The sequence below is a fragment of the Argopecten irradians genome, chromosome 9 (assembly GCF_041381155.1).
Source record: "Argopecten irradians isolate NY chromosome 9, Ai_NY, whole genome shotgun sequence".
In the NCBI taxonomy this organism is placed as follows: domain Eukaryota; kingdom Metazoa; phylum Mollusca; class Bivalvia; order Pectinida; family Pectinidae; genus Argopecten; species Argopecten irradians.
The window spans coordinates 17,924,419-17,946,183 of NC_091142.1; the positions used below are offsets into that span (position 1 = coordinate 17,924,419).

Below are 21,765 nucleotides of genomic sequence, written 5' to 3' on the forward strand. Positions count from 1 at the left end.
AGATAACCATGTCTGTTCTTATAATGTGAATAAACAAATTTTTGTGGGGGAGGTGAGGTATTTTTTGTGTATTGCATATGAAGTTTTGTGTGCCATCTATTCTATATGCTCTTTTTTGCGCTCAAAAGAAACAAATAAGCTACTACTGTTTTTGTCACTCTGATATCCAATGACCATCAACAGGAAGTATCTGGAACAATCAGCTCTATGACATACGATAATGGTCACATAGGCGGACAATGGACGCCGGGATAACTCGATTTAGCTAATGCATGTTGTAGAGTTTGACGAGCAGTCGGGGGCGCAGTCTACACTGAGCGCATGTTCAACCTTGTATCGACATGGACTAAGGACCAATCCTGAATCCCTGTACAGTGCTAACGTAATATAGACCATTAACATTGGCTATAAAGAGAAATGTTCTGAATACAATATGGCTATATAGGACAATAATATTTACATTCAATAATCAATGAATGCTAAACAGTATTGACGGATAGTAACAGTATAATACTGGACTAGAGCAATGTTAAACTGTTGCCATTATTGGTAGATATATAACGTCAGTATGTATACAGTATAGATGTTATACAGTCTGAGTTGTTATATATGGAATTCATTTCGTACGTGCTTTAGCAAGTGTCTTTTAAAATCGGGAAGATGGCTTATGATTCTAAAGACGTTGTAACAAACAAACATGAATTTATGTGATCCTGTTTATAGAAAGAAAACTAATAACGATGAAATGCACACGTAGATTACTGAAATACTGTAAACCAATTTACTTTCGCGGCTACTAAATTTCGCGATTTGCATTTCAAAACAAGTTCACGAAGACTAACATTCGCGAATTTACAACTGAAATGGAAATCCATATCAATATAAATTATGAAGATGCTAATTCGTGGAGATAAAATTTCGCATGGATCACGAAATTCGCGAAAGTCAATCGCACGCGAAAGTAAATCGCACACAAATCGCACGCAAATCGCACGCGAAAGCAAGTTGGTTAACATTAGTACAGAAGGCATATTCAGGAGTTATCCGTAAGTGTTCGCTGCCTCATTTAAAGCAAATGTCATTTAATTTGGGTCCTAACAAAACCTGAGTGTGCTGCCTGTTACAGTTTGTTTAATACAAAAGTACTGTAAAATCGGCACCTACTAATACAAATATAAACAATATAGTGAACCTCAGTCTCCTATAACACTCACAACACGGTGCATACACAGGAGACCATGCATAAATTATCTTACCTACCAATAAGACATTAAGCATACACAGCAATCAACTAACTATTATGTCACAATTCCAAAACATGGCGATGATGGCCGTTAAATGGTCTATTAAAATATCAAAACATCATTAATATACAATGACTTCACAATTTGGTTAGATTTTATTTTAATGCCTTATTAACAGCTAGTGTCATTTAAGCAAGTGACCGATTAATGTGGTGGAGTGAAGCCGGAGTACCCGTAGAAAAACCATCGAGGTTGGGGTGGAGTGCTTGTGGTAATATGTCAGGACATCTTAACCACTTCACCACCGTGGCCACAAATACGAATAAAAACACAAGCTTGCATTGGACACCGAGATAACTTGATCATTTTTTTTATAACGAATAAGAGAACAAATCTAAAAAACCAACCTGATGTATGTTTTTTTATTGACAGATATGCAATTTTATTTCCTCAACCCTGTCAAAAACCTGGTCGTATTGCTTCAACATTTTATATCTGCCGTCATTACATGATGAATGAATCTGTTGTTCGTCTCTGATACCATGCTACTACTATAGATAGAAGCCCACTTTGGATATCTACCACTTCGAGTGAATGATAGAACATACCTAATACCACGATGCTGTTACACGGAAAGTAGCCATTTAATTAAGCAATTAGGATGACACACGATCGAACCGCCCAGGCTTGATAGCCCATACATCTTTTTATCCTTTGCATAGAAGAGCTGTTCTTACAATGAATAATCTATAAAATCCATTTTATAACACTTATATGTTACGACTATTACACGATGTACGGAAGTGACGGTTGAATTAATGCGCGTGTTTTTACCTTATTGATCGAGCAAGCATAGCATTCATCTTTTTGATATAGGAATAAAAGACTGCAAAGTATTTCTTATCGAGTTATCTTCTATGGGTTCGCAGTTGTCATTTAGATTCCCTATTCTTTAAAAAAACTACCTTGTAGGACAATTGTTCGCTAAAATGACTGAGATAAGCATTTTCACAGCCGTTTCAGAAACATGTAAAACGCAAGTATTTCAGTTTAACATGATTGGTCGATTAAAAATTTTCTAACGTCCCATGAACATCAAAGGTCACTACTATACTCTACATTTGTTTAATTTTGCGGGGATGAAAAATAACATTAATACTAATTCTCGGAAAGAATTGTTCACGCATTTGTCAATATCTAAAATTAATTCAATTTTGCTTGGAACGAGCATTTTTCATCGGCGTAAAAAATTTACTTTATCAGCCCATCGAGGAAAAAACGGAGTCACCGTTTGTAACGTCGCTTCTGATTGGCTGATATAACGGCGTAATGATTTCATTGACAACAGATTTCCAAAATGAATTTTGAATACAGAAGAGATTTTCTTTTTTAAATTGAATTATAAGGATTAATTTGAATATATTTTTGTTTTGTTTTGTGGGTATGTAATACAAAAGTCTAAGTGGACACTCATCATAGACCGTTTCGTGGTTTATTTAGTCTAAGAGTATTTATTTGCGCGTATCAAAGTTAGGACTACTGCACAACGCCATTATTTGTCTACATAATTCGGCGAACTGTTTTAGTTGCCACGAGATCATATATATAATAAAATTGACATACACCAAAATTAAGCTGTGAACTGCTCTTCGAGTCTGTATGACTTGATCCTTGCTTTTTGATGACCTTTAGAAAGAATCGTGAGGTATGAGATAAGTTTTTTTTATTATAATGTAGTTGCAATTATTGTTTACAAATTAACTTGTGACGTTTATCGACATTTGACTAACAGCAGGGTCTTATTGCTATAGCTTCTCATAATGGAAAGCCAGGCATAAAAAGTAACCTTTAACTGAAACGCAACACAGTTCGATCAATATAATGTCTTTGATCTCAATTGCAAAACAAGTGCTCCTTTGAGTTATGTGTCGCATAGATTTTTGTTCCTGTATAGTAATTTCCGTTTTTCTTTCACGAACGATACAAAACCCCACTGTTTAGGCAGCGTTAAACCATGCATCTTGAATCTTTAATTTGAGGTTTGCCAAACCGAGCTTTCACGATTGCTTAAAAGAGCTGTGTTTAAATACCACAATCTCACATATAATATTTTCGCAAGTAAATAATCCTGAATTCGTTTTCCACTTTTCCTTCCTCGTTACTCTAAAGGAAATCCTGGCAAATACCGTTTTGGCCCGAATCGATACCGGTTAATTGACATTTTGTGGTGGATGCCGGTTTAATATAATGAGCGGGTTAACTCCATATCTCACTTCCAACATCCATTATCATAAAAGTACACATTCTATGTAATAGGTCTGATACTGGAGTCTAAACAACTTGACTGAGGAAATAGGAAATGCACAAACACGTACCTTATATTAGGGTATAATACACGGGCTGTTTCAATGAAAGGTATCGATCGTTTAAGTGCCTAATCATTGCACTTTTACGCGTTTTACTTGAAATGGAAGCTCTGTAATTATAAGAAAAACGACAAACCTAATTTGCGACATTTCAAATAGCATTACATTTACACTTTTGTATTTGTACATATGTATCCAGACTTTCCTGTTGTACGGTACCAGTGAATTAAATGTTAATGGAAGTTATACCTAACTCATGGAAATGGAGTGAATTACTTGCAAATAAGGAAAAGCAACATTATAAGAATACGTCACTTGTTTGTTTGTTTGATTAATTAACTCCTATTAACAGCCAGGGTTATGTAATGATGACCTTCCATTTATGTGACGTGTAGTGTGTATGCCGTGCATGGTGTATGTTTTGGGAGACTGCGGTATGTTCATGTTGTGTCTTCTTGTATAGTGGAACTGTTGCCCTTTTTATACTACTATATCACTGAAGCATGCCGCCTTATACATCAAGCAATACACCCCAACCGGCCACATTATACTGACAACGGTCGAACCTTGACTGTGATGGTTGTTGTCCTTCATCTGCATAGTCTTATGAAATTGTTAGTTGTCAATCTACGTCACTGTAATCACAATATGCCTGTTTGTGGTTTTGTAAGTGCAACCAACTGAAGCAATGCCCCGCGTTCTGTATGATTTGGGCTGGGTTGGATTGTTTTGTCGATGCCTCGGACATAATGTTGTATCCTTTCTGAACACATCATGTGTACGGTATATTAGCTGTCGTATTGATTTCCCCTGAAATAAGTGACGCTCATATATGTATGTTAGTCATTTGATAATATGTCAAACCTTGTATGCTAAAAATGTGATTGTTGGTTTCATTATTAAGATGTATTAATATTACTGGCATTTAATACATGCTCATTTTGTGGCTAGTACATGTAGATGTATTTAGTAATTTATATATATTCAAGATATATATTGAATCACAACTTGATGTCTGTGCATAACAAAATTATTTTCAGCATATAAAGAAACAGAGATATATTTTAAACTTCATTTCTACGTATTTAATGCACACCCAGAAAAAGTTAACTAATCAAAAAGCAAATTTCTCTGTCAACGTTTGTAATTGCTGATTTAAGCGTTCTAACCACAGAGAAGGACTGCTGTTATAGGAGAGTACAACGTGACAATCCAGTCCTACGCCAGTTTGTAGTACCGTTGTATTTACATTAGGTCAGACTAGTGATTACCACTATATTTACTTATAATGATTGTTTCTCGTTTATTTATCCTGAATGAATAATAAATGGGGAATTTTGTTTTTCCTACAACAGTTAATCTAATATACATCCATTCTGAAAGCTTAGCATTGAAAAAAAAAAGTTAAAAAAATGACATTCACATGGATAACTATGGAATGGAACCAACATAATGTTTCACGTCCCAATTTTATGAAATAAAACCCACAGATTCCTACAGTAATCAAGTTGATAGTAACATCAGTCAGAGTAAACGATTTTAGTACGACAAAGCGTTCACACACCATGTTATTGTTTGATTACTTGTCCATTCATGCATTCATTAACTCCCTTTACGACTGATGGAGTGAAACGAAGGGGAGTAACTCTGATGTTTATCTCACATGCCTTAATGACAATGATAAAACAATTGTTGCGAGCTATTCCAAGCTATTCTTAACGTGTATACGTGGAAAATTTATTTATTCAATGACTTTGCAAATACGAATTTTATAAAACTTGGTAACTATGGAAAATCTACTTTTAGAGGCGAAAAAAATATGTAGATAGCTTTAAATGCTTTTCCTATGACAAAATGAGAAAAAGCTATAGGCCATATAAGTATCAATAAGAAGATAAATTAGTTACTTAGAAATTCAAAACCACAATGTGTTTTTGTAACCTTCAACTAAACCTCACGACGTCTTATGATATACCTCATGGGAAATCTGTCAAGGATATCAATCATAAAACGTGGTTTTGTTATTCAAACAAGTTCAACACTCCTCTGATCATACGATATTGTTTCGGTTTAGGATCCATACAAGATTTACCAATTTGTAATCAATCGCGAGCATGTTTCATCTATCTCTTTGTATATCACATCAGCTAATGAACACGTCAAGTGCGAGTGAAGAACGTGACAGGGTTCCAGTGATTCGAGTGTACATGTATGTGTTATCGGGTAAAGCTTCATTTGACTGGAAACTACGAGAACTAAGAGATTACGGAGGAAAGTCGATATATTACTAAAGTACATGTATATTCAGAGATATGTCAGACAGCATTAATCATAACAGGTCCACGCTAAGCCCACGCTTGACTGACCAGAGAGTCGGATGATATTGAACATGGACCAGTGACCGCTACATGTCAGTGTGTCTGTGTGTGCTAAGATAACGTACAGGATCATGATTTAAAGGTGACAGGTATCGCCTCGACAGACATGCAATGTATTTTATATAGAGACATATTGATGGCAGCATTTAAATAACGATTGGATAAGATATTAAAACAGCATTGAGTCGCGATATAGAACCATAAATGTATCAAGCTTGGATATCAGCATTATTGTTTTGTAACGTGATGTTTAAAGCTTGGATATCAGCATTGCGAATTTATATATTATCTCTTGGTTGTGAAAAAGAGGAGAAAAAATAATGTTTCGGTCAGACCGGGGTTCGAAACCGAATGCCACAACTATTGAAGTGCCTGGTAACCAAACATTCGCCCAGTCCTCCCTCCTTTCCCCAGGTCTTCGCCTCCATGCATCCGCCCAGTCCTTCCTCCATTCCCCAAGTCTTCGCCTCCAAACATCCTCCAAGTCCCCCTTCCCTTTCCTAAGTCTTCGCCACCAAACATCCGCCCAGTCCTCCCTCCTTTCCCCAAGTCTTCGCCACCATACATCCGCCCAGTCCTCCCTCCTCCAAGTCTTCGCCACCAAACATCCCCCAGTCTTCCCTCCCTTCCCCAAGTCTTCGCCACCAAACATCCGCCCAGTCTTCCCTCCCTTCCCCAAGTCTTCGCCACCAAACATCCGCCCAGTCTTCCCTCTCTTCCCCAAATCTTCGCCTCCAAAGACACGACATCAAAAGTTTGCATATCCCTCTACTGGGCGTAATTCGAAAGGCTGAAAACATGAGTTAGTTAGCTCTCCATTTCTGTAACAGGAGAAGAGAAAATGTAGCGAGCAGATGGGGTTCGAACCTAGAACATCCGAACACTAGTGGAATACACTAGCGATTAAATTGCATAATCACCGACGATCGGCTCAGTCAAATTTTGTAACAGTGTTTTAAAAGAATTTATGTATGATTCATGATGTAATTTTCCACGATAATCTGTGTACATTACATTCGATATAATAAAGGCTGGTCGTGTTCCGTGTATTGTATTATTTTAAATATTTGTTTCTGGACCTACTATATGCTCTCTTAAAATGTTTTCTTAGAAAGGTCGGCGATTGTGCCAAGACCTGGGAGAAAAATACATGAATAATTCCGTCCTTCTGTAGTATTTTCAATGTAGAACCTGTTTTAGCTATTTATTTTTATAGTCGCAAATTTTCATTCTTTAAAGGCAATGACGTCAACATGTTTCAATATAGCAATATGGTCTTAATATAGATAGACGCATATTTAGTAAATCTGCAAAACTCTACCAAAAGAATTTACATTACCAGAAGAGGGAATATTATCTTGAATTGGATTTTAAATTTTAAATTTTACCAACAGCTTTTTAGACTTTCGAATATTTTTCTTATCTTGTGAAAAATTATAAAAGACCTATGGGTATTAGGAATAAATTAATTTTAAAATTTGGAATTTAAACACATTTTTTTTCTCAAAAATTATGTAAAATGTGTATTTTTATCTTTTCAAAACTTAAAATAGCTTTATGTATTTTTTGATTTGTAGCATTGGTATCTTCGATACGAAATCTAACTGCTAGATTTTGGAGCTAAAGAACACCAGACCCACCATTCATTCCTTATATAGTCTGGTGATATCAGAAAACTCTTTAATCCATTATCGAATACGGTCGCTGGCATTACTGAGGTATCCGACTCAGGTATCTGTTACATCTGTTTTTGTCACTAGACGTCTGCTGGCAGGGCCCCCACGTTGTGACTGATATTACACACATATGTTGGTGACAAGACTTGTCTACTCGAAATACTTCAGATGTTGATGCCAGACGAGATTTTCCTCCTCAAAGCCACTGTGGATTTAAATGTTTTAAAAAAACATATATTTATAGATGTTTTATTTGCAGACATCTGAAGGTCATGAACAAGCCAATTCTATATACTGTAGGCGACACCATAGAAGAAAATCGGTTGCAGATTCCCATGAAAACAGAGGGGAGGGGGGTAAAGACTACATGTTTTCTCTCTCCCCACTCCTCCTCTCTCTAGAAACATACTTTAAATATCTTTACTTAAAACTCAATATATACACCTTGACAATTTTCATCTCACATGTCACCTCGAATTAACATAAACCTAACAATGTGTTTAATCCAGTCACCAACGTTTTCTGACAATAGTGACAGTAATGCAGTTGAAATACTGTAAATAGAGGTTCCTCAACAAGTGACTGTTGTTTATCATGTTTATCAAACTCGAGTTAGTTAATTTTCAAATTTTTAAAAGACACGAGCTTCAGCGAGTCACGCGTTTGGGAACTTATTTATACCCCATAACTTTAACTCTATATTTATACCGTGGTGACAATTTGCTCGTCTTCATTAAGGGAAATTTACCAACATACAATGTGTAATGATATCTTTCCGCCATAAAATATAGTGCCTTAATAGTGAACTAATATTCTATTGTTTAATACTTTAAATAAGCATCTACCTGTTATACAGTAAATACAATGCTATTTTAAAGAAAATGTGCTATGAAAAGTAGTCTAAAGTTGAAAGCAAATCGGAATCAAGAGATCTTGTCATTGACCAATGAGAGGCGCCGTAGGTGTTTACACACTGGAGTGTGTAAACATAAATGATAATTAACCAACTGTTATAGAATTTATCAATGGTTTTCCCGTTGTGAAACATGCATAGTTATGGGATAAACAGTTATCTCCGTGAATGTTTGTTGAACTTGTTATTATGACAGTTAATTCAATACAGGTCGGGCGTTTGAATTGTACCTGCTTCCCATTTTGCATAATCGTAAAAAGTCACTGAATTTAGGTTCTTATCGTTTCTCTTCACCCATTTGAACGTTTTTCTTCCTAATGTCTCCTTTGACACCGTTGAGCATTCTCCCTTGTGAGGTAGGCTCTGGGTTCTGTCCCCGGCACACCATATTCTATAAAAGTGGTAGTATCTGCTCCTGCTTAACGCTCAGCATTAAGGGAATGGGGCTACTGGTTCGCCCGTTGTCCATATAATGTGACCAACTGGAGTGTGTTGCTAGGTATCTTCGGCGGCATGCTGCAGTGATGTAACACTATAAAAAGGGTAAAATTTCAAATATACAAAAAAATAAACACAACTGAAATATATCTTGTTTTGACATCGCGATATTTAGTTGCCACAAAAGAGAGTTGGGTTACAGTAAAATATTTGTTTTGAAAATAAGTTCTGGATAGTGAGGGAGCTGAATAAATTGAATAAGGTTCCAGTTTTATCCTTGTATATTATTTTATGATGATATCTATAGTATCTACCGCCTTAGATCGATGGAACAAGCATACACGATTGTTAAAGTTGAAACCTATACATTATAATTATTGTAATTCTCAAAATGTTCATAACTTTTGTTGGTGAATGATATTAAAAGCTCTTCTTGATCCATGAGTATGAAGTTTACGGCACATATAACTATGTGTAAAGCCTGCGTTGCTATAACATAGATGAGAGTAAGTGTTCCTGGGTCACCTTTAATGTTAGGTTCACATGAAAGCTTGTAAGGAAGAGCTGCACATAAACCAGACATAATATCGTTTGTATAAAACGACGACAGCCTTTGGCCTCGGACAACAGTTTGTCTTCGGGTCCAACAAATCACCTGTTGCCCTGAACCCCTGTCAACAACTGTATTATTGGTCTAGGGTGTACTGTTTTGGTGTACTGTTTTTATCTAGGGTGTACTGTTTTAGTCTAGGGTGTACTGTTTTTATCTAGGGTGTACTGTTTTGGACTGGGTGTACTGTTTTGGTCTGGGGTGTACTGTTTTGGTCTAGGGTGTACTGTTTTGGTCTAGGGTGTACTGTTTTGGTCTAGGGTGTACTGTTTTGGTCTAGGGTGTACTGTTTTGGTCTAGGGTGTACTGGTTTGGTCTAGGGTGCACTGTTTTGGTCTGGGGTGTACTGGTTTGGTCTGGGGTGTACTGTTTTGGTCTGGGGTGTACTGGTTTGGTCTAGGGTGCACTGTTTTGGTCTAGGGTGCACTGTTTTGGTCTGGGGTGTACTGGTTTGGTCTAGGGTGCACTGTTTTGGTCTGGGGTGTACTGGTTTGGTCTGGGGTGTACTGGTTTGGTCTGGGGTGTACTGGTTTGGTCTAGGGTGTACTGTTTTGGTCTGGGGTGTACTGGTTTGGTCTAGGGTGCACTGTTTTGGTCTAGGGTGCACTGTTTTGGTCTGGGGTGTACTGGTTTGGTCTAGGGTGCACTGTTTTGGTCTGGGGTGTACTGGTTTGGTCTGGGGTGTACTGGTTTGGTCTGGGGTGTACTGGTTTGGTCTGGGGTGTACTGTTTTGGTCTGGGGTGTACTGGTTTGGTCTGGGGTGTACTGGTTTGGTCTAGGGTGCACTGTTTTGGTCTAGGGTGTACTGTTTTGGTCTGGGGTGTACTGGTTTGGTCTAGGGTGCACTGTTTTGGTCTGGGGTGTACTGGTTTGGTCTGGGGTGTACTGGTTTGGTCTGGGGTGTACTGGTTTGGTCTGGGGTGTACTGTTTTGGTCTGGGGTGTACTGGTTTGGTCTAGGGTGTACTGTTTTGGTCTAGGGTGCACTGTTTTGGTCTGGGGTGTACTGGTTTGGTCTGGGGTGTACTGGTTTGGTCTGGGGTGTACTGGTTTGGTCTAGGGTGCACTGTTTTGGTCTGGGGTGTACTGGTTTGGTCTGGGGTGTACTGGTTTGGTCTAGGGTGTACTGTTTTGGTCTAGGGTGTACTGTTTTGGACTGGGTGTACTGTTTTGGTCTAGGGTGTACTGTTTTGGACTAGGGTGTACTGTTTTGGTCTAGGGTGCACTGTTTTGGTCTAGGGTGTACTGTTTTGGTCTAGGGTGTACTGTTTTGGTCTAGGGTGTACTGTTTTGGTCTGGGGTGTACTGGTTTGGTCTGGGGTGTACTGGTTTGGTCTAGGGTGCACTGTTTTGGTCTGGGGTGTACTGGTTTGGTCTGGGGTGTACTGGTTTGGTCTGGGGTGTACTGGTTTGGTCTAGGGTGCACTGTTTTGGTCTGGGGTGTACTGGTTTGGTCTGGGGTGTACTAGTTTGGTCTGGGGTGCACTGTTTTGGTCTGGGGTGTACTGGTTTGGTCTGGGGTGTACTGGTTTGGTCTGGGGTGTACTGGTTTGGTCTGGGGTGTACTGTTTTGGTCTGGGGTGTACTGGTTTGGTCTAGGGTGCACTGTTTTGGTCTAGGGTGCACTGTTTTGGTCTGGGGTGTACTGACTTGGTCTGGGGTGCACTGTTTTGGTCTGGGGTGTACTGGTTTGGTCTGGGGTGTACTGGTTTGGTCTGGGGTGTACTGGTTTGGTCTGGGGTGTACTGGTTTGGTCTGGGGTGTACTGTTTTGGTCTGGGGTGTACTGGTTTGGTCTAGGGTGCACTGTTTTGGTCTAGGGTGTACTGTTTTGGTCTGGGGTGTACTGGTTTGGTCTAGGGTGCACTGTTTTGGTCTGGGGTGTACTGGTTTGGTCTGGGGTGTACTGGTTTGGTCTGGGGTGTACTGGTTTGGTCTGGGGTGTACTGTTTTGGTCTGGGGTGTACTGGTTTGGTCTAGGGTGCACTGTTTTGGTCTAGGGTGCACTGTTTTGGTCTAGGGTGTACTGGTTTGGTCTGGGGTGTACTGGTTTGGTCTGGGGTGTACTGATTTGGTCTAAGGTGCACTGTTTTGGTCTGGGGTGTACTGTTTTGGTCTGGGTGTACTGTTTTGGTGTACTGTTTTTATCTAGGGTGTACTGTTTTGGACTGGGTGTACTGTTTTGGTCTAGGGTGTACTGTTTTGGTCTAGGGTGTACTGTTTTGGTGTACTGTTTTTATCTAGGGTGTACTGTTTTGGACTGGGGTGTACTGTTTTGGTCTAGGGTGCACTGTTTTGGTCTGGGGTGTACTGGTTTGGTCTGGGGTGTACTGGTTTGGTCTGGGGTGTACTGGTTTGGTCTGGGGTGTACTGGTTTGGTCTGGGGTGTACTGGTTTGGTCTAGGGTGTACTGGTTTGGTCTAGGGTGTACTGGTTTGGTCTAGGGTGTACTGTTTTGGTCTGGGGTGTACTGGTTTGGTCTACTGGTTTGGTCTGGGGTGCACTGTTTTGGTCTGGGGTGTACTGGTTTGGTCTAGGGTGCACTGTTTTGGTCTGGGGTGTACTGGTTTGGTCGATGGAGTATAACAAAGATGTCTAACGTATTAAATAATATTCCATTTGGTTTGTTACATTAACGTCCTATTAACAGCCATATCAGGTCGTTAACGCGCTTCATTATTCAGCTATTGTAACACGAAGGTGGTTAGTTTTATCAGGCTATATACAATCATACAGAATACTACCTTCAGACATTTAGTAAACCTGACTGAAGACGGACTAGGATATGTATGTGTTGCCTTTATCGTATCAAACGGTTACGGGAAAACCATCATTGAAATGGCATTTTGTCAACAACAATGATCCTGCAATCATCTTGGGCATAAAAACTGTTTGAATCATATTCAGACAAAAAGATATACCGATGTTGATACAATGCATTTTGGATAATGGGTAAAAAGGCATTTAAAAATGGCGACATTTAATATCGAAATGATCTCGAATCCTGGTTATAATACGGAGAGTTTGATTGCATTCACCTTTGATATAATTGTCATTTGACTGGCATTTATCTGATCCACAACAGGGCTAATAAAATGGTATTATTGATTTATATATACATAATTACTAGAAACCTATCGCTGTCATTGTTATCCCTTTCTTATCACTCAAAGAAGCGAGCATTGGTCCGTAATACGAACAAATGGACGAGAGAGCCGGATTGATTTAGGGCTCAAGACGATTTTAGATCCATACAGCACAGGATTTTCTTGTTATAAATGCACAGAGAAAACAGTAACCTAATCAAATCAAACATGCTGTCGACCACGATCATTATATACCGTATAACCGCTTATTTTCGCGGAGATGATATTTTCGGGATTTCACGGGTCATCACTTAGGTCGCGAAATTTTGATTCGTGAAATATAAAGAATCGGTTGAGTTATTTAAACAACTAAAAATAAAATTTTAGCGAATCAAAATTTTGCTATTATTGATTCGCTTAAATTTTATTTTCTAATTTTGGATTCAAATCGCGAAATTTTTGATCCGCGAAAATAACCGGCTATAGGGTATTAAGTAATAGAAAAACAAACGGAGTATCGTTTTTCCTTTTAAACGTACTTATTAGCGACAGAGACTTTTTGTATATAGTATTGTACAGTGAGATTAAACTAGAAAGAGGTAAACAAAATTGAAAAACCAAAATAATAGCTACAGTCCTGCCAGTCCGATGTAATATTGTTCGTTTGGCCCTACATGACCCTGGCTGTCGATGGAACGGTAATTTAAAACTTTGTGTTGTAAAAAATGTTCGTTTAATATATATAACAAATGTGAAACAACAAAACAAACGTCGTCAATTAGCTATAATTATTTTTAGGATTATGATATCTTTGTTTCATTTATAGTATTTGTAATGTTTTATTTACTTTCTCTTTCACAGTATACATAACTTTCAAATTTGCGCCTTACATATAAAAACATCAGAAAATGGCACAAAAAAGGTTATCGCGACGTCACTATAGAGATATTGACGTTACGTTCTGATTTAGAACAAAATCTCTTGGAAATTGGTAAAACAATGGAATCGTATATTGATTTTTTTAAAATAATTTTTTGTTTTTGTTGTTGCAAACATTAGGAAAACTGTGTATTTATCAATGACGATGGTCGTTCAAATCCTTTAAGAAATTTCCTTTTCCTTTCCATTGTCCTTTTAAAAGAGAATTTTATAGAAAATTAGGAATAAATAAAGACATTTCTATTGAAACAGCCAGAAGTGTAGGACAGGATTCACCGAGCCACCTGTAGCTGCAGGGCCTCTGTCTGCATTATTTGGGATTGATATTTTGCTCATTGTATTGATTTCCTTCGTCGTCTGTAAGGTATCGTAGTTTTGTCATCAGGTTTAAATTAAATAACCATGGTCTACGAGGTTTTTAAATGTCAATGTATTTTAGGCACAGTTTTACGGAGTAGAACTTTGCAGTTCTTTTTTCTGTCGAATTATTACAGAGCTTTGTTCATTAAAACTGAATTTTCTCTTATTACTACACTACCTGCCACTACTTCACATTATTGTCATGTGTATGATTTATTAATGCAATGTTTAATTATAAACTTGCATTCTATGCATTCATTAAGAAATGTGATTATATATCTGGAATAAATGTGATCACGATGAAGTATGTATATTTTAACTTTCCGACACAAAAAAAGAATGGAATGAGATTAGGGATGAGAATTTATGATATTTTTGTTTTAATTTGATATTCAGATTTGTTTTACTGAGAGACATTGTGTGGCAGTATTAACTATTTACACTTCATTCATAATAAAATGACTTTACATAAACATAGAACAGAATCATAGTTTATTTTGAAATGTATGTTAATTTCAAAATTAAGAAAAATAGTGATTGTATAATTGTTAAATTTCGCGGTGTAAAATTTCGTGATTTACAGTTCGGAACTTATTGACGGGGGTTTATTTTCGCGCATCACTCTGTAGCCTTTCACATTATCATATATGGGACAGTGTGTGCTATGTGAATCCACGATGTTTGAAACATTATGCGTGGTATTATCACGAATTTGGTTGAATCCGATTATTAAACAAATGTACAGTACTCCTTGTGAGCCTCAGTGCCACATACAAGAATTGTAGCTATTTTATTGGTAAGGAAATGTACGGCCGAATTCAATATCTGAAGAAAGCGACGGAATTACAAGCTCATGCTCCTGGAAATTCTAATCGTGTTTTCATATAGTAGGCTTACAGTCGCAGGCGCTTTGAAGCATATAACCGTGCAATCGGGCGTTATCTATTTTACGGCGTTTCTATGAGCACGAACGTGAAAGATTAACGTAGCGTCATCTCATATAATGCCCTAATGTGCCTTTGATCTGTAGGTCTGAGACGATAGGCAGAAGAGAAAATGTACATCTAAGGCATGTACATCATGAGAAGGAACACAATCAATCGCGAGTTCAGGATTACTGATTTTTGTACCACGTAGTGTTTTGTATTTATACTTTTTTAAACCGTGTTTATAATAAAGATTTCTTTTTATCAATATCTCCCTGAAATTATATGAGACATTATACTTTTTTCGACATCTAACTGTGGCATTTTGAAAAATTTGTAAATGTTATAACACTTTAAAGTGGAAATTCGTTTTATTCTTTACACAACAGTCTGTATTTTGTGTTCATAGCATGTTTATAAAGCTTCCTCAAGCCAAAGGATGGAGTCGGGAGTAGTGTTACCGAGGCATTATAAATCTTCTTTTTTTTTCTTCGGAAATTCTAGTTTATAATCCTTGTCTACTTTTTTATTATTCCCTTCGTTTGACTCTTGATTTTGATTTATGAATAAATTCTGAATTTATCTATTTTTATCGATATCTTTTATCATATTAATTATCAAAGGTATTACTCTTATAAGTTATCGAAAGTTTTTTACATGTCTTTTTTTGTAAACTATTGAAAATCACAAGGTTTTGTGACGTAAGTCACAGAGATCATTGAAAACCCTGGTTAAGCATGTTGATGCTTATAAACATTATTATTAAGATTGATTTGTGAATACAAACAACAATGGCCTTAGCTACAATGTAGTTGGTAATTACTAATAAACAATGCATTTGTAAAGCAACTTCTTTTTAGGACAAGGGTTTCCACAATCGCAATGAGACATAACACGAACAAACCGCAGTCTCCCAAAAATGGTGATTAATTAACGTCCAATTAACAACGTTAACGAGGGTCATGTAAGGACGGCCTCCCATGGATTCGGTGTGCAGTGTGTGTGAAGTGCGAGGTGCGTGTTTTTGGAGACTGCGGTATGTTCGTGTTGTGTCTTCTTGTATAGTGGAACCGTTGCCCTTTTTATAATGGTATATCATTGAAGCATATGCATTCACGTTAAAACATTGCGTACGTGGAATACTGTCCTGAAATGACCCTAGATGTTAATACGACGTATATAAAATACCCAATCAATCAAGTTTTGAAACAAAAGGAAGATTTCTCTTTATTATATATATTTCAGGACGAGTGTCCCCCGAACTTCCTCCTCCAGTTTCGAGTGATGACGAAGGAGATACACCAAGTCATTCAAAAGTAGAGGAAGAGGACAGATTAAATTATAATGTAAGTTGTATCTAAAGTTTTAACTTGAATCCTTATATATTCATTGTATTTTGGTTTTCCTGGTATGACAGTTTACTATATTCTTTACGTGTACTAATTTTAGCGATATTCAAATTTTAGCACCTTTCACACTCACACCATTGCTGTAATACAAGTACAGCGCTAGAGTTTGTCTGAAATATCCTTCTGTAGACGTGTATATAGTGATATGTAGATTGCGCCAATACCACCTCAAAATTCTAGTGTGCTAATTTAACTACACATACCGTATGCAATGACACTGAACTAGAATATTCAAATAACATGAAACAAACATAACAATGTTATAAATGGATCACGATCACGAAAATATTTAAACTGTTTACTTGCATCTAAATGTAGCTTCTTGTCAGCGAGTGTGTGTAAGTATTGAGTTATGACAAATGGCGTGTCTTTTAAAAGTAAGGTATGTTTTTATTAAGATTATTATCCTGACAAACAAAATTAAGGTTTTCGTAACCGACATAGAAGTACGTAAGACAAATACATCTATATGAAATATGGACGCTTGGCGACGGTGAGGATCACACATTGATAACCCATCCGATGGAAAAACCTACAAAAATCAATTTTCTTACTAGGCAATTACCGGAAACAGGAACAGAAACAAGGTAGTACCTAGAATAGTGAAAACAAAGAGCGGCGTTCTATGATGGCTCAACCACATGCTAATATAGACAACAATACTGTGTTAGAGTTATCATTTGTAATTATTATCAATTTGTGTATACGTCTTCATACGTTATATGTATGAAGACGTATACACAGTTATATGTGTCGTAATTTTCATACTCATGAATCAAGAAAGCTTTTAATATTTTATTCACCGACTGTCAAAAATTACAAACCTTTCGAGAGTATCAGCACTTACAATACATATACTTTAATTTTACAAATACAAGTGATAGCATTTTCTGATGCAATTTCCAACATTATATCAGAGAAGAGATATAGTGTTGGATTAAAGAGTAATTTTTCAAAGTGTCGAAAAGTACGTACAGTACCTTAGGAACAAACGAACAGTGCGCGTTCATTCTCGGTGGGAAAAACGACATTGTCTTAGAAGATGAAGAATGGGAGAACATGATGGTTGCTATAAGTAACAAACTCGGTGGAATGTTCACAGATGTGAACGTCATAATACAGAATACAAACTAAGTGATTCAATGAGATTGAAATACTATCATACATATGTAATATTCATTATGTAAAGTTGTGAAAATGGTGAAACGACCAGACAATATATTCTCTATTAAGAGGAAATAAAAAAAATGTCTGTCTGTCTCATAGATTTTAATTTTACAAATACAAGTGAGAGCTGAAAATGATGTTTGACAGAACAATGCAGTAAAATGAGTACATACGGTCCAACTATGAAGCCAAGTTGTGGTCTAAAGTTTCATTAATTTTTTTTACGGTGGTATTGGCAAATTTAGTGCATATATTATGTGTTGTAGCTAATGTTTATAAGATACAATCAGATTTTGAAAATTACAAAAACTCTTTGATAAGTTTTCAAACGAGATTTCAACGAGACAGAAACCTCACCAGATCCTTAACAAGATGGTATCTACTAGAGATAACACAACTATCTTAGATCAAATGAGATAAGCGTTTCAGGAAATAATACATTACGGTCACTTGTTATCTTAATATGATATGTAAACTGATAACGCATCAACATTAACTTTCGCTCACAGGAAAGGCCTTCTATAGATAGCCTAAAACGTTGGAATTTAATATCATGCAATAATGGCAGCAGGTACTATTCTAATTATATGGCACACAATTATACAAATATGATTACGCGAACATAAAAATGGTTACTAAGAAAAGCCAGAAGATAACAATGATTTTGATGGTAGGACGGTATATTGATGTTCTAACACTTTGCTGTCTAGATCAGATTAACCTCATTATGTCCTCGCTATTTTCATAGACACTATCGCCACAGTCGTGACATATTGACACGAGGCGTCCGACGTGTTAGGCTATCTATAGAATGCCTCTCCTGTGAGCGAAAGTTAATGTTGATACGTTATCAGTTTACATAACATATTAAGATAATCATGTTGGATGTTTTCTTTCCTTCCTACTGACTTTCCTATTCCTAACATCTCTCTTGACATTGCCTCACGTTTGACCTTCGGTTGAGCGTTTGTCCCTGTGAGGTAGATTCTGCTGCTTGGCCAAGACACGCCATTGTCTATATCATTGTTTCTGTTCCTGCTTAGTGCTCAGCATAAAAGGGTGACCAGTACGTCTGTTTATAGTATAATGGGGTGACCAGTACGTCTGTTTATAGTATAATGGGGTGACCAGTACGTCTGTTTTTAGTATAATGGGGTGACCAGTACGTCTGTTTTTAGTATAATGGGGTGACCAGTACGTCTGTTTTTAGTATAATGGGGTGACCAGTACGTCTGTTTTTAGTATAATGGGGTGACCAGTACGTCTGTTTTTAGTATAATGGGGTGACCAGTACGTCTGTTTTTAGTATAATGGGGTGACCAGTACGTCTGTTTTTAGTATAATGGGGTGACCAGTACGTCTGTTTTTAGTATAATGGGGTGACCAGTACGTCTGTTTTTAGTATAATGGGGTGACCAGTACGTCTGTTTTTAGTATAATGGGGTGACCAGTACGTCTGTTTTTAGTATAATGGGGTGACCAGTACGTCTGTTTTTAGTATAATGGGGTGGGTAGTATAATGGGGTGACCAGTACGTCTGTTTTTTAGTATAATGGGGTGACCAGTACGTCTGTTTTTAGTATAATGGGGTGACCAGTACGTCTGTTTTTAGTATAATGGGGTGACCAGTACGTCTGTTTTTAGTATAATGGGGTGACCAGTACGTCTGTTTTTAGTATAATGGGGTGACCAGTACGTCTGTTTTTAGTATAATGGGGTGACCAGTACGTCTGTTTTTAGTATAATGGGGTGACCAGTACGTCTGTTTTTAGTATAATGGGGTGACCAGTACGTCTGTTTTTAGTATAATGGGGTGACCAGTACGTCTGTTTTTTAGTATAATGGGGTGACCAGTACGTCTGTTTTTAGTATAATGGGGTGACCAGTACGTCTGTTTTTAGTATAATGGGGTGACCAGTACGTCTGTTTTTAGTATAATGGGGTGACCAGTACGTCTGTTTTTAGTATACTAGGGTGACCAGTACGTCTGTTTTTAGTATAATGGGTTGGTGTGCTTGTTTGGTATCTCCATTGGCATGCTTCAGAGGGATAGAACTAAGTAATGGACACAAGTTCCACTATACAAGAATACACAACACGACTGAATACCACAGTCTCCCACACACACACGCAAAACATTGCATAAATGGGAAGCCGTTCTTAAATGGTCCTGGCTGTTAATACGACGTCAATTGTATAATACAAACAAACAATGTTATGTATATCATTTTTTCTTTAAAACATAAACTTTATTTATTTTTACATTGAATGTGAAACAATTATTAAACCTATGCAAATCACTTTCGATGTCCCGGATGTAAGCGCGCAAGGAGTCTTAGAGTTGGAGGAAACCGAAGTGACCATGGCAAACCCATGTGATCGGGCAGGTGACCCCCAACCTTTTCGCGTCCATGCCGGAAATCGAACTCCGGCCGGCTAGCTTAGTGAACAGCTAGCGGCTTAACTACTACACGTCCCGATCATTCCATTTTAGGTCATTTGACCCAAAGAGTCAGGATGACCTATAACGTTAGTCATCATTTTTCGTCCGCCGTCTTCCGCATTGCGCCGTGCACCGTGCGCCGTACGCCGTCCACTATGCGTAAACTTTTCACATTTGGAATTCTTCTCTAGTTCTACCAATGCGATTTGGCCGAAACTTGCATGAAATGATCCTGACATGGTCCTGACAAAGATTTGTTATTTTTCGGGTCTAACCGAAATCCATGATGGCCGCAACAGCTGCCATCTTGAAAAACACATTTTGAACTTCTTCTCAAGTTCTACCGGTGCAATTCAGCTGAAACTTGCATGAAATGATCCTGACATGGTCCTGACAAAGATTTGTTATTTTTCGGGTCGAACCGAAATTCATGATGGCCGCCACAGCTGCCATCTTGAAAACACATCTTGAACATCTTCTCAAGTTCTATAGGTGTGATTTGTCTGAAACCTTTTTACTGAAATGGAACTGTACCGGCATTTTGTTGAGTCAACATTTTCAAACTTTTTTTTTTAAATTAGTGTTATGTCAAAGCCTTTTAGAAAACGATTTTTCCGTTGAAAATTCCGACATGTGCATCAATTTTACAATCTCGAAATCTAATTAAATTCCTGCCGGTAGCGTGTCATTTGGGACTAGAACGCACAGACTGCTACCAATCTTGGCCAATTAATCTTTCTTTTCGTTTTAGCACTTAAAATATTTTTTAAGTAGAATGAATTTCGACAAGTCGTATAAGAATAAACCGACCTGACATTTATTAAATATTAAAATCAGTTCGTTATGTTTTCGTGCAGTTCTGCATGCAATGAACTATCGTCATATAGTAGTCAAGATTAATCATTTAAAGGCAATTTGACAATATATTTATTATACAAAATAATGAAATGCTTTCATGTTTAAGTTTTAGTAGCAACCATAATACTCTGACGAGTTAAAAAAAGTAGGGAAAACATTATAACGTACAATTTGTTAATGCAACGGAATTATTTGTGTCTGTAACTTCGTTATTTGTTCACATTGGGAAAAAACCAACAAAAAAAACTGTAAAGTTATATTGATTATATGAAGGATACTGAAAAAACAGTTGACCCTATGCGGTCACATGATACTGGCATCTGATCAGGGATTCGTAACAATTCCATACACAAACAACAATTGTTTTTATAGTGCGATATCACTGAAGGATACTGAAAAAAACAGTAGACCCTATGCGGTCACATGATACTGGCATCTGATAAGGGATTCGTAACAATTCCATACACAAACAACTAGTTTTTATAGTGCGATATCACTGAAGGATACTGAAAAAACAGTAGACCCTATGCGGTCACCTGATACTTGGCATCTGATCAGGGATTCGTAACAATTCCATACACAAACAACAATTGCTTTTATAGTGCGATATCACTGAAGTGGCTGCCAATTATTAGACTATATGCGGTCACATTATACTGGCATTCGACAAGGGCAGTGACATTTCCATACATAGACGACAAGTGTATTAAACTGACTGTTGGTCGCGAAGGAGTCTTTTATGGCTAACTTCACGCATTTGACACCCGTCGTGATATCGTGTCTGGGATATGACGATATTATCAATGGCTATTACGAGGACATAATCAAGTTATTCTGATCTAGACAAGACGAGAGCGTGGTGAAACATCAATATATTGTTCTTCTGAGAAAAGCGTTGTCATCGTACACCATTTTTTACAATGATATATTTCTTCAATGCATCTTGTTCCAGA

General features: G+C 37.4%; 1 protein-coding gene across 1 annotated transcript in view; it reads left to right on the top strand.

The window, feature by feature from the left end:
• LOC138331679 (uncharacterized) overlaps nucleotides 1-21,765 on the top strand; it is a 43,189-nt gene that overhangs the window by 12,033 nt on the left and 9,391 nt on the right. The window contains exon 3 of the mRNA XM_069279410.1: nucleotides 16,181-16,281. Within this exon, the coding sequence (XP_069135511.1) occupies nucleotides 16,181-16,281 (101 nt within the window). The remainder of the gene's footprint in view (nucleotides 1-16,180; nucleotides 16,282-21,765) is intronic.